The sequence below is a fragment of the Jaculus jaculus genome, chromosome 1 (genome assembly GCF_020740685.1).
Source record: "Jaculus jaculus isolate mJacJac1 chromosome 1, mJacJac1.mat.Y.cur, whole genome shotgun sequence".
NCBI classification, from domain to species: Eukaryota; Metazoa; Chordata; class Mammalia; order Rodentia; family Dipodidae; genus Jaculus; species Jaculus jaculus.
The window spans coordinates 221023690-221037734 of NC_059102.1; the positions used below are offsets into that span (position 1 = coordinate 221023690).

At 49.1% G+C, this 14045-nt stretch overlaps 2 protein-coding genes across 3 annotated transcripts in view; one reads left to right on the plus strand and one right to left on the minus strand.

Moving 5' to 3' along the window:
- Window positions 1-5313: 5313 nt before the first annotated feature.
- On the minus strand, window positions 5314-12505 carry Smim7 (small integral membrane protein 7). The gene is made up of 5 exons (XM_045142452.1): window positions 12396-12505; window positions 12277-12318; window positions 11268-11320; window positions 7448-7538; window positions 5314-6070 (listed from the first exon to the last, which is right to left on the minus strand). Exons 1-5 carry the CDS (start codon window positions 12419-12421, stop codon window positions 6055-6057), a joined length of 228 nt encoding a protein of 75 aa, XP_044998387.1. The 5' UTR covers window positions 12422-12505; the 3' UTR covers window positions 5314-6054.
- Window positions 12506-13559: 1054 nt separating this feature from the next.
- The window catches only part of Tmem38a (transmembrane protein 38A), a 38945-nt gene continuing 38459 nt past the window's right edge, over window positions 13560-14045 (plus strand). For both annotated transcript variants that reach the window (XM_045142214.1, XM_004665974.2), the window contains exon 1: window positions 13560-13721. In XM_045142214.1, the coding sequence (XP_044998149.1) occupies window positions 13598-13721 (124 nt within the window). In that variant the 5' untranslated portion in view covers window positions 13560-13597. The remainder of the gene's footprint in view (window positions 13722-14045) is intronic.

Genomic DNA, 14045 nt, shown 5'->3' on the forward strand with positions numbered 1-14045 from the left:
CAGTGTGAAGCAGGTTCACCGGTCGCCTGCATGGGGACCCCGTGGGGCCATGAGGATGAACTGTGGATTGCCATGGAGACCCCCATGAAGATGCCAGGACCATGAGATGGTTGCTAAGGAAAGCTACCAGCCCAAGATGAAGTTTTCCAGGACTGTGAGTGACCTAGCTGGAGGGGCAGAATTGGAATACTAGAGACTTGTCACTGCCTAGAGTTGTTAGACTTGAAGCTACAGAATTTGATGTTTGCCCTGGTTGTTTTAAATTTTGTATTGACTGAATATTCTTTGCTATGCCTGATGCCATCTTTTGTGGTATGAGTGTTTATTCTGTGCCATTATGGGTTTTTTGAGGTTATTTTTTGGTATTATGGCTCAGTTAAAAGATCTTGGACTATGGGGATGTATGAACATCATTGGAATTGATAAAAAAAAGTATGAGAACTTTTAAAGTTGGATGAATGCACTGTATTTTACATCATGTATAGTTATCAGTTTATAGGGGCCTGGGGCGGAATGTGGTGGTTTGATTCAGGTGTCCCCCATAAACTTAGGCGTTCTGAATGCTAGGTTCCCAGCTGATGGAGATTTGAGAATTAATGCCTTTTGGGCAGTGTATTGTTGGGGCGGGCTTATAGATGATATAGCCACTTTCCCCTTGCCAGTGTTTGGCACACTCTCCTGTTGCTGATGTCCACCTTATGTTGGCCAGGGGGTGATGTCTACCTTCTGCTCATGCCATCATTTTCCCTGCCATCATGGGACATCCCCCTCAAGCCTATAAACCAAAATAAACCTCTTTTTTTCCCACAAGCTCCTCTTGGTTGGGTGATTTCTATCATTAATGCAAACCTGACTGCAACAGCCAGCCATGGTGGTGCGTGCCGTTAGTCCGAGCGCTTGGGAGGCAGACGTAGGAGTATCACCATGAGTTCGAGGCCACCCTGAGACTACAGAGTGAATTCAAGGGCAGCCTGGGCTAGAGCAAGGAAACCAAAAAAGTGATGGAGAGATGGCTTAATGATTCAAGTGCTTGCCTACAAAGTCAAAGGATCTAGGTTTAATTCTTTAGGACCCACATAAGCCTATGCATCTGGAGTTTTTTTCCAGTGGCTGGGGACTCTGGTGCGCCCATTCTCTCTGCCTTTCTCCCTCTCGCAAATAAATAAAAATATAATATTTTAAAAACAAAAGTGTATATATATGTAATATATAAATAAAAATAAAAAAATTCTGTTGAGTTGCAAGCAGAGGGGAATAGGAGAATCAGTGCACCAGGGCCACTTGCCACTGCAAAGGAACTCCAGATGCATGTACCACTTTGTGAATCTGGCTTTATGTGGGTACTGGGGAGTCAAATGCAGGCCATCAGGCTTTGCAAGCAAGAGTGTTTGACTGCTGAGGCATCTCTCCAGTGCCTCTAACTTATTTATTTTGGGTTTTTTGGACATAGGGTCTCACTCACGCCCAGGCTGAACTCAAACTCATATACATCTGTCTGTTATCCCAAAGCACCTGAAGCATAGAGAGGCAGAGTCAGAATCTTAAACATTCCCAGGTTAGCTAGTCTGACCTTCCCAGTGACAAACAAGTAGAAGGGGAGAACCAACATCCCCAGCTGTACTCCGACCTCCACACTTGCATGCATGTGCATGTGCGTGTGTGTGTGCACACGCGCACACACACACTTAAAAGCCAAACAGCAATCTACAGCCATCTCATCTTGAATACATCCCAAACAGCAATGACTTCAGGAGTACTTGCCCCATACCAGGCAGATTACAATTCAGCTGTATATTGTGGCTTTGTTACTTGCTGTCCCCATGCCACACCACAACACACTCTGACAGGGTCCAGACCTTGCTCTAGCCCAGGCTGCCCTTGAATTCAACTCTGTAGTCTCAGGGTGGCCTCGAACTCATGGTGATACTCCAACGTCTGCCTCCCAAGTGCTGAGACTAAAGGCATCCACCACCATGCCTGGCTGTTGCAGTCAGGTTTGCATTAATGATAGAAATCACCCAACCAAGACACCCTATATTATCTGTCCTCCTTCCCTTTCCTTCTCTGTAGCCTTTAAAGGTGTGTGCCACCACACCCGGATCCAGCTGTATTTATGTATATATATATATATTTGGGCTGGAGGGATGGCTTAGCAGTTAGGGAATTTGCCTGCAAAGCCAAAGGACCCTGGTTCGACTCCCCAGGACCCACGTTAGCCAGATGCACAAGGGGGCACATGCATCTGGAGTTCATTTGCAGTGGCTGGAGGCCCTGGCACACCCATTCTCTCTCTTTCAAATGAATAAATAAAAATAAAATATTCAAATATTTATTTATTATTTGAATGAGAGAGACAGAATGCGAATGGGTGTGCCAGGACCTCTAGCTACTGCAAACAAATTACAGACACATGTGCCACCTTCTGCATCCTTAGGCTTTGCAGGTTGTTGTTGTTGTTTTTTGTTTTTTGAGTCAGAGTGTCACTCTAGAAAAGGCTGACCTGGAACTTACTCTGTAGCCCAGGGTTGTTCTCCAATTCATAGTGATCATCTACTTCAGCCTCCCATGTGTTGGGATTAAAGGCTTAAACCACCAAGCCCAGCCCTCCCCCCCTTTTTTTAAGCTTTTATTTTTATTTATCTGAGACAGAGAGAGGCGGGGAGAGAGAGAGAATGGGTGTGCCAGGATCTCTAGCCACTGCAAATGAACTTCAGTCCCATGTACATCTGGCTTATGTGGGACCTGGAGAATAGAACTTGGGTCCTTAGGCTATGCAGGCATCTTAACCACTAATCCATCTCTCCAACTCAGCCCATTTTTTGAAAGTTATATTGATTTATTTGTGAGAGTGAGAGAGGGAAAGCAGAGAGAGAGAAAAAGAGAGAGAAAGACAATGGGCACACTAGGGCCTCCAGCTACTGTAAACAAACTCGAGACACATGTGCCACCTTGTGCATCTGGCTTACATTGGTCCTGGGGAATTGAACCAGGGCCCTTTGGCTTTGTAGACAAACACCTAAACTGCTAAGCCATCTCTCCAGCACCCCCCCTCCCATTTTTACTTGAGACAGAGAGTGGGAAAGGGAGAGAGAATAAACAAAAAAAAATTTATTTGAAAGAAAGAGTATGGGCACACAAGGATCTCTTGCTGCTGCAAATGAACTCAGACTCATGTGCTACTTTGTGCATGTAGCTTGACATGGGTACTGGGGAAATGAACCTGGGCCTGCAGCCTTTGCAAGCAAATGTCTTTAATCACTGAGCTATCAACCCCGCCACCTTTTCTTTGTTGTTTTTTTGTTTTCAAGGCAGGGTCTTGCATTAGCCCAGGCTGACCTGAAATTAGTCTCAGGCTAGCCTTGAACTCACAGTGAGACTCCTACCTCAGCATCTGGAGTGCTGGGTTTAAAGGCATGTGCTGCCACCATGCCCAGGTTTTATTTGTTTGTTTGTGTTTTGAGGTTCAGTCTAACTTGGAATTTACTATGCAGTCTCAGGGTAGCCTCGAACTCACGTCGATCCACTGACCTCTGCCACCATGCCCAGCTTTTTTTTTTTTTTAATTTATTTATTAGAGACAAAGGGAGACAGAGAATGGGCATGCCAGGGCCTCTAGCCACTATAAAAAAACTCCAGATGCATACGCCACCACGTGCATCTGGCTTATGTGGAACCCGAAGAATCAAACCTGGGTCCTTAGGCTTCACAGGCAAGTGCCTTAACCACGAACCCATCTTTCTAGCATCTTTTTGAGATAAGGTTTCATTATGTAGACCAAGCTGGTTTTAAGTTAACAGCATTTCCTATCTCATCCTCCAAAGTCTGGGGATCATAGGACTAGACCACCATGCTCAACACCTCCCTACTTTCTACTGGAGAAACACACAAGGTAGGAATTTCCAATTTTCTATAGATCTTTTCTCCTGGAGGAATTCTTGACATTAGCAAACATCACCAGGAACTCAGGTGCCAAAGACAGGAAGTGAGCCAGAGCTTGTCCTCGTCATAATGACAAAAGGAAGTGATAAGGGCTAGGAGATGGCTTAGCGCAGTTAAGGCATTTTTGCCTGTAAAGCCAAAGGACCTTGGTTTGATTCCCAGGGCCCATGTAAGCCAGATGCACAAGAGCGCATGCGTCTGGACTTTGTTGGCAGTGGCTAGAGGCCCTGGCGTGCCCATTCACTCTCTCCCTCTCTCTCAAATAAATAAATGAACAAAAATAAAGTAAAAAAAATTAAAAATATTAAAGTAAAAAATATTCTTTAAAAAAGGGAAGTGGTAAAAACAGGTCCCTGGTGGAGTTCACATCTGGCTTGTCTTTAAACTTCCCCTTTTAAAATATTTGAGAGAGAGAAAAAGAGAAGCAGACAGAGAAAGAGAGAATGTGTATGTTAGGGCCTCTAAGCACTGAAAACAAACTATAGACATATGTGCCTCCTTGTGCATCTGGCTTACATGGATACTGGGGAATTGAACCTGGGTCCTTAGGCTTTCTAGGCAAGCATCTTAACCACTAAGCCATCTTCTCAGCCCTTGTTTTGTCTTTAAAGCATGTCTTTTGCTTTATAAGCAAGCAAATGCCTTTAGCCACTGAGCCATCTCCCTAGCCTGTCTTTTGCATTATAAACATATATCGCTCATCTTTCATCACAAGAAGACTATTGGAGACTTGTCAAATACTTCATAAACTCAAATCTGGTTAAGGAGATAATCAGACAGTTGGAATAAAAGAAGAATGCCTCCCTAATGACATCTTGGTGGCTATACAAACCCACTTTTGAGTAGAGGCCAGCTCAATATCAAACACACTGCTGTCCTGCTGCACCAGGGCTCAGGAGAACAACTGAAATCTTCCCTCGCTATCCAGAAAACAAAACTGGGCTTCAATTGTTAGTCACATCACATGAACACAGCCAGTAAGATTGTCCGAAAATTTAAAAACCATGTTTGAATAGGGGCTGTGGCTCAGTAGGGTGCTGGCCTAGCATGCATAAAGCCCTGGGTTCTATCCCCAGTACCATATAAACTGGGCATTATGGTACATGCCTATGATTCCAGCAATCAGGATATGGAGGCAGGAGGATCAGAAGTTCAAGGTCATTGTAGGCTACAAAGGGAGTTCTAATCCAACTTGTGCTACAGTTGACCTTGTCATCAACTGAAGATGGTAAGATAGTTAATCATGGTATGTGTCCTCAACATGATACATTTTCAGCTTTTTTCTTTTTAAAATATTTTATTTATTAAAGAGAAAGAAAGAGGGGGAGAGAGAATGAATAGGCGCTTTCAAAGTATGCTACCAACAACACTCAGTAAAAGCACAGTCATTTTATTTAACAAAGGGCTTGAAAACAAAGCACACTACTTCCTAACACCCTACCCACCCCTGCCAACTCCTCCAGGTCCTCTGCCCCAAAGCTCTAACACCTCAGCAGTTCAGTTCTGCCCTTACTAAGCTTAGTGTCTAAACAGGAAGATAGGTGTCCCTAGGACAGCAGACATGTCGACAAGTGGCTGAGTGAACTGTGTCAGGCAAATGAAAAATTTGAAAACAGGGCTCCCAAGATTGGCCCAAAAAGGTTCCAAACTAGCCCTGAGGTGCTGATCCCCAGATATAAATGAACTTTGAAGGATGATTAAAAGTTCAAAGCTAGTCTATATGTGCTAAGCAAAAAGAGTTATCAGAATTCCACCATGAAAAATCTAAAAACAGATGCTTGTGAAAGCTGGGCAGAAGGGGATACCAATACAATGGAACAATCTGTATATATTCATTTTTTCTAGGGCATGTCAGTTTTCACAGCCTCTTACAGAAAACGTTCTGAAACCCAATGCACAGACATTCCAGTTCCTAGAGTGAAGCAGCACCATCTCTGAACACAGTGGTGTGGCAGGAAACCAGAACATCTTGGTGAAGTTTTCAGCCCACCACGAGCTCAGGTTTTCCAGGAAGGTTCCTGGTTTTCTGGTCATAAACGTTCCTGAAATCATCAGGATTGGAGAAGTGGAGCCTCAACATCTGGAAAGGTGAGTTCTGGTTTCCATGTGTGGAGCTCAAGAGCCAAACAGCCTGGAAAAGTCAGAGGACAAAATGGCTATGAGACAGGAAGTGGTTACTCGAAAAACACTGCCAAGTATGGTGGTTGAGGCAGGATTAAAAAAGTTAAAAGCTAGCCTGAGTTACATAGTAAATTTGAGGCCAGCCTGAACTACAAACAATACTCCCAAGGAACGGCTCCATTGATAAAGTGCTTGCATTGCAAGCATGAGGGCATGAGTTTGATTACTAGAAGCCATGTAAAAAACTAGGCATGGCGGTAAACACCTGTCATCTATCCAGCACTTGGGCAGTGGAAGGAGGATCAGAAGCTAGAGGCCATCCTGGGCTATATGACACCTTCTCTTAAAAATAAAACAAGCAAGTAGGTGTAGTGGTACATGCCTTTAATGGCAGCAGCACTTGGGCAGCAAAGGTGGAGGACCACTGTGAGTTCAAGGCCGCCATGAGCCTAAATAGTGAATTCCAGGTCAGCTTGGGATAGAGCAAGATCTTACCTCAAAACAACAACAAAAAGTCAGGCATGGTGGTGCATACCTTTAATTTCAGCACTCCAGAGGCAGAGGTAGAAGGATCACTGTGAATTCAAGGCCAGCCTGGGCTAGAGAAATACCCTGCCTTGGGAGGAGAAAAAAAAAAAAAGCAAAGCTAGGTGTGGTGGTGCACACTTTTAATCCCAGCACTTGGGAGGCAGAAGTAGGAGGATCACCATGAGTATGAAGCCACTTTGAGATTACACAGTGAATTCCAGGTCAGCCTGGGCTAGCGTGAAATCCTACCTTGAAAAACAAAACACAACAAATACTCCCCAAAAGACAAAAGCACAAATAGCAAACAAAAAAGTAACTGCTGGGCTGAAGGGAGATGATTTTAGCGGCTAAGGCACTTGCATGCTAAGCCAAGGACCCAGATTTGATTCCCCAGGACCCCCGTAGACCAGATGCACAGGGTGGTGCATGTGTCTGGAGTTCATTTGCAGTGGCTGGAGGCCCTGGTGCGCCCATTCTCTCTCTCTCTCTCAAATAATAAATGAGTAATTAAAAAAAAAAATAACTGCTGTCACTTGTGGTGGCATTCACCTGTAATCCCAGTAGGCAGGAAGACTGCAGAAATCATTTCTGTTTACTCTGGCAAGGAGGCTGGGGTGTTGACCTTGGGAGTACAAATTAAGCAAAGCAGAGGGCCGTAAAGAGACAGAGCCTCTGGCTCAAGGCAGATGCCAGGCCAGCTGGTACCCATGCTGCAGCCAGCCTAGCCGGGTCTCCAGTGTTCTCACTCTCTTGGAGAGTTCTTGTCTGGAAGCAGGGGTAAGCCAAAGGTGCAGAGTGAGAGGAGAGAATGACCTCTGGGTGGGACACAGTGTAGGTGTTGCTGGGGGTGGGAACTCACATGATCATGCAGAACATCATGAAGACGTTCCACAGGGCGATGAAAATGCGGAAGTACCTGAGGCTCAGTAAGAACTCCCGGATATTGTCACCTGCGGTGAGAAAACACTTGACTGTATGATCCCAGCTTCAGTAACACACACAGCTCCCCACTGTCAGCACTCAACAAATGCCTGACCCTACCAAGCTCAGAAGCCTCTGATTGGCTTGGGAAGGGCACATGACCCAAGTCTATCCAATGAAGGTCTTGCTCTGGGGCTTTTGGCCCAATTACTAGGGAATGACACAAATTTCTCATTGAAGTTGCTAGATTGAATTATGAGTTTGGTGCTCTACCGCAGGGATCACAAAATCATGGCCTACAGCAAAACCTGCCACCTGTCTTCTTTGTTTAGTTGGTTCCTGAGACAATCTCTCACTATATAGCCTAGGCTGACCTGTAACTCTCCATCCTTTTGTCTCAGCCTCCCACGTGCTAGGATGTCAGGCAAGTGCTATAATACCCAAGCTACCTTTTTTTTTTTTTTTTTTTTTTAGTTTTTCGAGGTAGGGTCTCACTCTGGCCCAGGCTGACCAGGAATTCACTATGTAGTCTCAGGGTGGCCTTGAATTCACAGCGATCCTCCTACCTCTGCCTCCCAAGTGCTGGGATTAAAGATACGCCACCACAGCCGGCTCCCAAGACACCTTTTTAAAAATATATATTATTACTTATTTATTTGGTAAAGAAAAAAAAAAAATGGGCATGCCAGGGTTTCTTGCCACTGCAACTGAACTCCAGATATACTCAAGCACTTTTAACTATTGAGCCATCTCTATAGCCCTCACCTGTCTTGTTTTTTGTCACTTAAAAATATATATTTTATTTATCTATATATTTATGAGAAAAAAAACAGAGAATGAGAAAGAGGCAGACAGAATGGGCACACCAGGACTTCTGGCCACTGTCAACTAACTCCAGACACATGTGCTACCTTGTGCATCTGGCTTTATGTGGGTACTGGAGAATTGAATCTGGGTCCTTTGGCTTTACTGATATGTGACTTAACCACTAAGCCATCTCTTCAGCCTAATATATTTTTTATTTTATTACTGTTATTATCATTCATATATATATATATATATACATATACATATATATATATATATATATACACATATATACATATATATATATATATTTTTTTTTTTTTTTGGTTTTTCGAGGTAGGGTCTTGCTCTAGCCCAGGCTGACCTAGAATTCACTATGTAGTTTCAGGGTGGCCTCGAACTCACAGTGATCCTCCTACCTCTGCCTCCTGAATGCTGGGATTAAAGGTGTGCACCACCATGCCCGGCTTATATTTTTTATTTTTATTTATTTGAAGCATGTGCGTGCAACAGAGAAAGAGAGGGAGAGAGAATATGAATGAATGAATGAATGAATATGGGTACTTCCGAGCCTCCAGTCACTGCAAATGAACTCCAAATGCAAGTAACACCTTGTACATCTGGCTTACATGGGTCCTGGGGAATCAAACCTGAGTCCTTTGGCTTTACAGACAAGCGCCTTAACAGTTAAAGCCATCTCTCCAGGCCAGCAATTACTTTTTTGTTTGTTATTTGTGTTTATTTTTCCTTTTTTATGTGGGGGGGGGAGTTGCTTTGTATTTTGAGATAGTGTCGCACTCTAGCCCAGGCTGACCTGGAATTCACTATATAGTCTCAGCCTTGCACTCAGCAATCCTCCTACCTCAGTCCTCCGAGAGCTGGGATAAAGGTGTGTGCCACCTCACCCAGCTTGAACTGTCTTGCAAACCTTTGTTCCTTGGCAGTGTTCCATAATGGCACCTGTCACATCACCTTGGCTGTGATGCTACTGCCTAAAAGGGTCTCCTTTCCACCATCTCCCAAGCAGGACCTGCGATACCACCAATGTTCCATTCCATGATATATACCATCGTCACCTGAGACTTGTCTTTTATCATCAGTTTCTTGTTTAGGAGCTTCTGAACCATGCCCGGTAAGTCTCACAAAGCAAGGACTACATGTCCTGTTCCCCACTTGGTCAAAGCAGCCAACAGAGTGGCTAGCAATGCATTAGGTACTCCATCAATGTCAAATGGCATGGTGTGGTGGCACACATCTGTCATCTCAGCACTTCAAAACTAGAGGTAGGAAGCTGGGCATGGTGGTGCATGCCTTTAATCCCAGCACTTGGGAGGCAGAGGTAGGAGGATCGCTGTGTGTTCAAGGCCACCCTGAGACTACATAGTGAGTTCCAGACCAGCCTGGGCTAGAGTGAGACCCTACCTCAAAAACAAACAAATTTTTTAAAAAAAGGAAGATCAGGAGTTCAAGGCCTACCTCAGCTACATAGCAAGTTCAAGACCAGCTGAGACTATATGAGACCATGTCTCAAAAAGCAAAAATCAGGGCTGGAGGGATGGCTTAGCAGCTAAGGTGTTTGCCTGCAAAGCAAAAGGACCCAGGTTCTATTCCCCAGGACCCACGTTAGCCAGATGTACAAGGGGTGCACACATCTGGAGTTCGTTTGCAGTGGCTGGAGGCCCTGGTGCACCCATTCATTCTCTCTCTCTCTCTCTCTCTCCCTTTCTCTGTCAAATAAATAACATTAAACATTAAAAAAAAAAAAAAAAAGCAAAAATCAGGGCTGCAGAGATGGCTCAGCACATAATGTATTTACTTAACTGAAAAGCCTAAGGACCCAGGTTTGATTCCCTAGTACCCACATATAGCCAGATGCACAAGGTGGCTCATGAACCTAGAGTTCATTTGCAGTGGCTAGAGGCCCTGGTGCACCCATTCTCTCTCTCTTTCTGCCTCTTTCTTCCTCTCAAATAAATAGATGATTGATTGATAGATAAGGTAGCTAGATGTAGTGGCTCATGCCTTTAATCCCAGTGCTTGGGAGGCTGAAGTAGGACTGCCAAGAATTCAAGACCACCCTGAGACTACATACTGTCATTCTGGGCTACAGCGAGACCCTATCTTGAAAAAACAACAAAAAAAATCAAGGCTGGACATGGTGGTGTGTGCCTTTAATCCCAGCACTCCAGAGGCAGAGGTAGGAGGACTGCTGAGAGTTCTAGGCCAGCTTGTTACTGCAGAGTGAGTTCCAGGTCAGCGTGAGCTAGAGTAAGAACCTTACCTCAAAAAAAGTGGGGGGGGGGGGGTTAGATGGCTCAACGGTTTGGGAGCTTGCCATCAAAACCTAACGATCTGAGTGCTACTCCTCAGTACCCAGATAAAGCCAGATGTACAAAGGGGTGCAAGCATCTGGAGTTTGTTTGCAGTGGCTAGAGGCCCTGGAGTGTCCATTTTCTCTCAGGGCTTGCAAACAAAAATATTTTAAAAAATCAAAACCAAAAGTCTGGCATGGAGGTTCATGCCTTTAATCTTAGTACTGGGAAGGCAGAGATAGGAGGATCACCATGAGTTGGAGGCCACCCAGAGACTACATAGTGAATTCCAGGTCAGCCTGGGTAGAGCAAGACCATACCTCGAACACCCCAAAAAAGAGGGGGATGGAGGGATGGCTTAGCTGTTAAGGCGTTTGCCTGCAAAGCCAAAGGATCCAGGTTAGGTTCTCCAGAACCCACGTTAGCAAGATGCACAAAGGGGTGCATGCGTCTGGAGTTCATCTGCAGTGGCTGGAGGCCCTGGTGTGCCCACATGCCCATTCTCTCTCTCTCTGCTCCTCTTTCTCAGTCAAATAAATAAAACAATCAAAACCAAGAAAAGTGGGATAGGCCAGGTGAGAAATACGTTTCCCTCTGACGTGCACTGTGCAATTCTAGCGTCCAGAAGATATGCCTTACCTGTGCTGGGTTCCCTTGACTCCTCCCCAAAGCCCTGCGTGTCTTTCTTTTTCCTACAAAGCAGAGCAAGCAATGTCCACTTTCCATGGGATATAAATACAGTTCATTCCCCGGACCCTGACGGCTCAAAAGGCCGTAGTAATGCTTCAGAAGTTGTGACCTCCCGCGGTCCAACGACTCTCTCTAGGACGTGACCTTCCTAGTTGGTTCCGTCAGCAACCAATTAAGTGAACAGAATGTGGTCCAAGGATATCAAGAATTCACAGAAGGGCTGTTTCTTGGGAAGAGCCTAGGCTCTCTAAGGACACGAGCAGTGCGCCCGAAAGGACTTAAAAGTCTCTGGGTGGAGCTGAGTGTCAAAAGCAGAAACACAGGGTGGGGGGCGCGGCCAGAGGCGTGGGGCGGGGGCCCGGGGAGGCCGGGGCCCGAGGGCGCGGGGCGAGCGGGGGCCCGAGGGCGCGGGGCGAGCGGGGGCCCGAGGGCGCGGGGCGAGCGGGGGCCCGAGGGCGCGGGGCGAGCGGGGGCCCGAGGGCGCGGGGCGAGCGGGGGCCCGAGGGCGCGGGGCGAGCGGGGGCCCGAGGGCGCGGGGCGAGCGGGGCCCGAGGGCGCGGGGCGAGCGGGGGCCCGAGGGCGCGGGGCGAGCGGGGGCCCGAGGGCGCGGGGCGAGCGGGGGGCCCGAGGGCGCGGGGCGAGCGGGGGCCCGAGGGCGCGGGGCGAGCGGGGCCCGAGGGCGCGGGGCGAGCGGGGCCCGAGGGCGCGGGGCGAGCGGGGCCCGAGGGCGCGGGGCGAGCGGGGCCCGAGGGCGCGGGGCGAGCGGGGACCCGAGGGCGCGGGGCGAGCGGGGACCCGAGGGCGCGGGGCGAGCGGGGACCGAGGGCGCGGGGCGAGCGGGGACCGAGGGCGCGGGGCGAGCGGGGCCCGAGGGCGAGGGGCGAGCGGGGGCCGAGGGCGCGGGGCGAGCGGGGGCCGAGGGCGCGGGGCGAGCCGCAGGCGGACGCGGCCTACTCACAGTTTAAAGTTGAGCACAGCCCCGGCGTTCATCAGGAGCGTCCTGTGAGGGGACAGTTACGTTCACTAAGACCACCCCGCCCCGTCTAGCTTTTACCCGCAACTGCCACCGCTAATTACCCGAACAGCAGGATGTCCCCGATCATCCTTACGGCCGAAGGATCCGTCAGACCCGGAAGCGGAAGTCGCCGGAGAGGCGGGAAAAGAAACGCCGATGGGCCAGTCCTGAAACCACACAGTGGCGGGCCAATCGAAAGGCCAGGGCTTGCAGACCCTCCGCAGGCCCCTCCCCTTTGGGAGAGCTTGTCCTTCCCCGCCTCCCCGGCGTCCTCGCAGCGGTGCCCGCTCTGGGCATCTGGAGGAAGAGCCCGGTGCCGCGTGACGTCACCTAAAGGCGGCGCTGACCGGTTTAGGCTAAATGAGGTCCGCGCTTGCCGTGCATGCGCAGTGTCTTCCCAGCGGATTAACGCAAAAAGGGCTTCCTCAAGGACAGGTTCCTGGAGCAATAGGCTCCAGGGACAGAGGGGCTGACACAGGGGTGTTCCACTTGGGTCCCACGAAGGTCGAGGAAATCTATAGAGGGGGGGGCTATCAAGTGGTCTGCACGGACCTCGGAGTTTTGACTTGAGGGTGCTGACCGATTGGATCCTATGGGACATCAGGGTGTAGGCTAGGGTACACAGAAGATGAGGGTCCTGACTGATGGAAGTCTCCTGGCGAGTAGCAGTCCTAGCCGAACGGACCCGAAAGGACTCAATGGTCTTTACTGAGGACGTTCTATCTTGACGGATAAGGGCGTCATGAAGAGTAGGGGGTCTGACCCCTAAGGGATATATAGGATGGTCTTAGCTGGGGACCACCTAGGACAGGCGGGTCTCATAGGGAAGAGGCCTCCTGCCTGACCCCTGAGTTTTAGGGGAGGATCACCGAGGATGATCAGAGTGATGTGATGGGGGACTTAGGGGGAGGGGAGTAGGAGTCGTGACGTGGCTCCACAAAAGACATAGGTCTTAAGCCCTACGGGGACAAGCATCTTGTCTGGAGCGAGGCAGGCCCGCCGAGTGGGGCCCCGCACCCCACCTCGTTCCGCTGATGGGGTCGTGGTGACCCCTAAGTTCCGGGCCTGGGACACTCGACTGCAGCTCGGGACTAGGTTTTCCAACACCCGCCGGGGAGAAGACGTCGCCCCTCCTACCTTGGGGGGCTGGGCCGGGGGCGGCGCCTGGCGTGCGGGGGCGGACCCAAGGCGGAGGGGGCCGGTGTTGGGGCTGCGGGGCGGCGGGACGCGCGGGACCGGGGCCTGGGGTGGCACCCGCGGCGCCATGGAGCTGCTGTCTGCGCTGAGCCTGGGCGAGCTGGCGCTCAGTTTCTCCCGGGTACCGCTTTTCCCTGTCTTTGACCTGAGCTACTTCATTGTCTCCATTATCTACCTCAAATATGAGCCAGGTGAGCCGCGGGGCTGGTGGGCAACAACTCGGTGGGCTCAGGAGAGGGGTTGCTCACGTCTGAGCGACGGGGGCGGGCAAGGGGGTAACACTAACAGCAGGGCTGGACTGGGAGAAGAGGCAGAGGTTAATATCGTTGGGTGCGCCCACGCGCGCGCGGGCGAGTAGGGAAGCCCCCGGGATGGAAGAGAGCTGTAAATACAGTGGGAGGGAAGGAGAGGAGTGATCTTGCTCGCGGGTGGAGGAACAGGTGTCGGGGTGGGGAGAAGGTCAGGGGTCCTATTGGAGCAGGACTGTATGAACTTGGGCAAGAGGCGTAGATTGT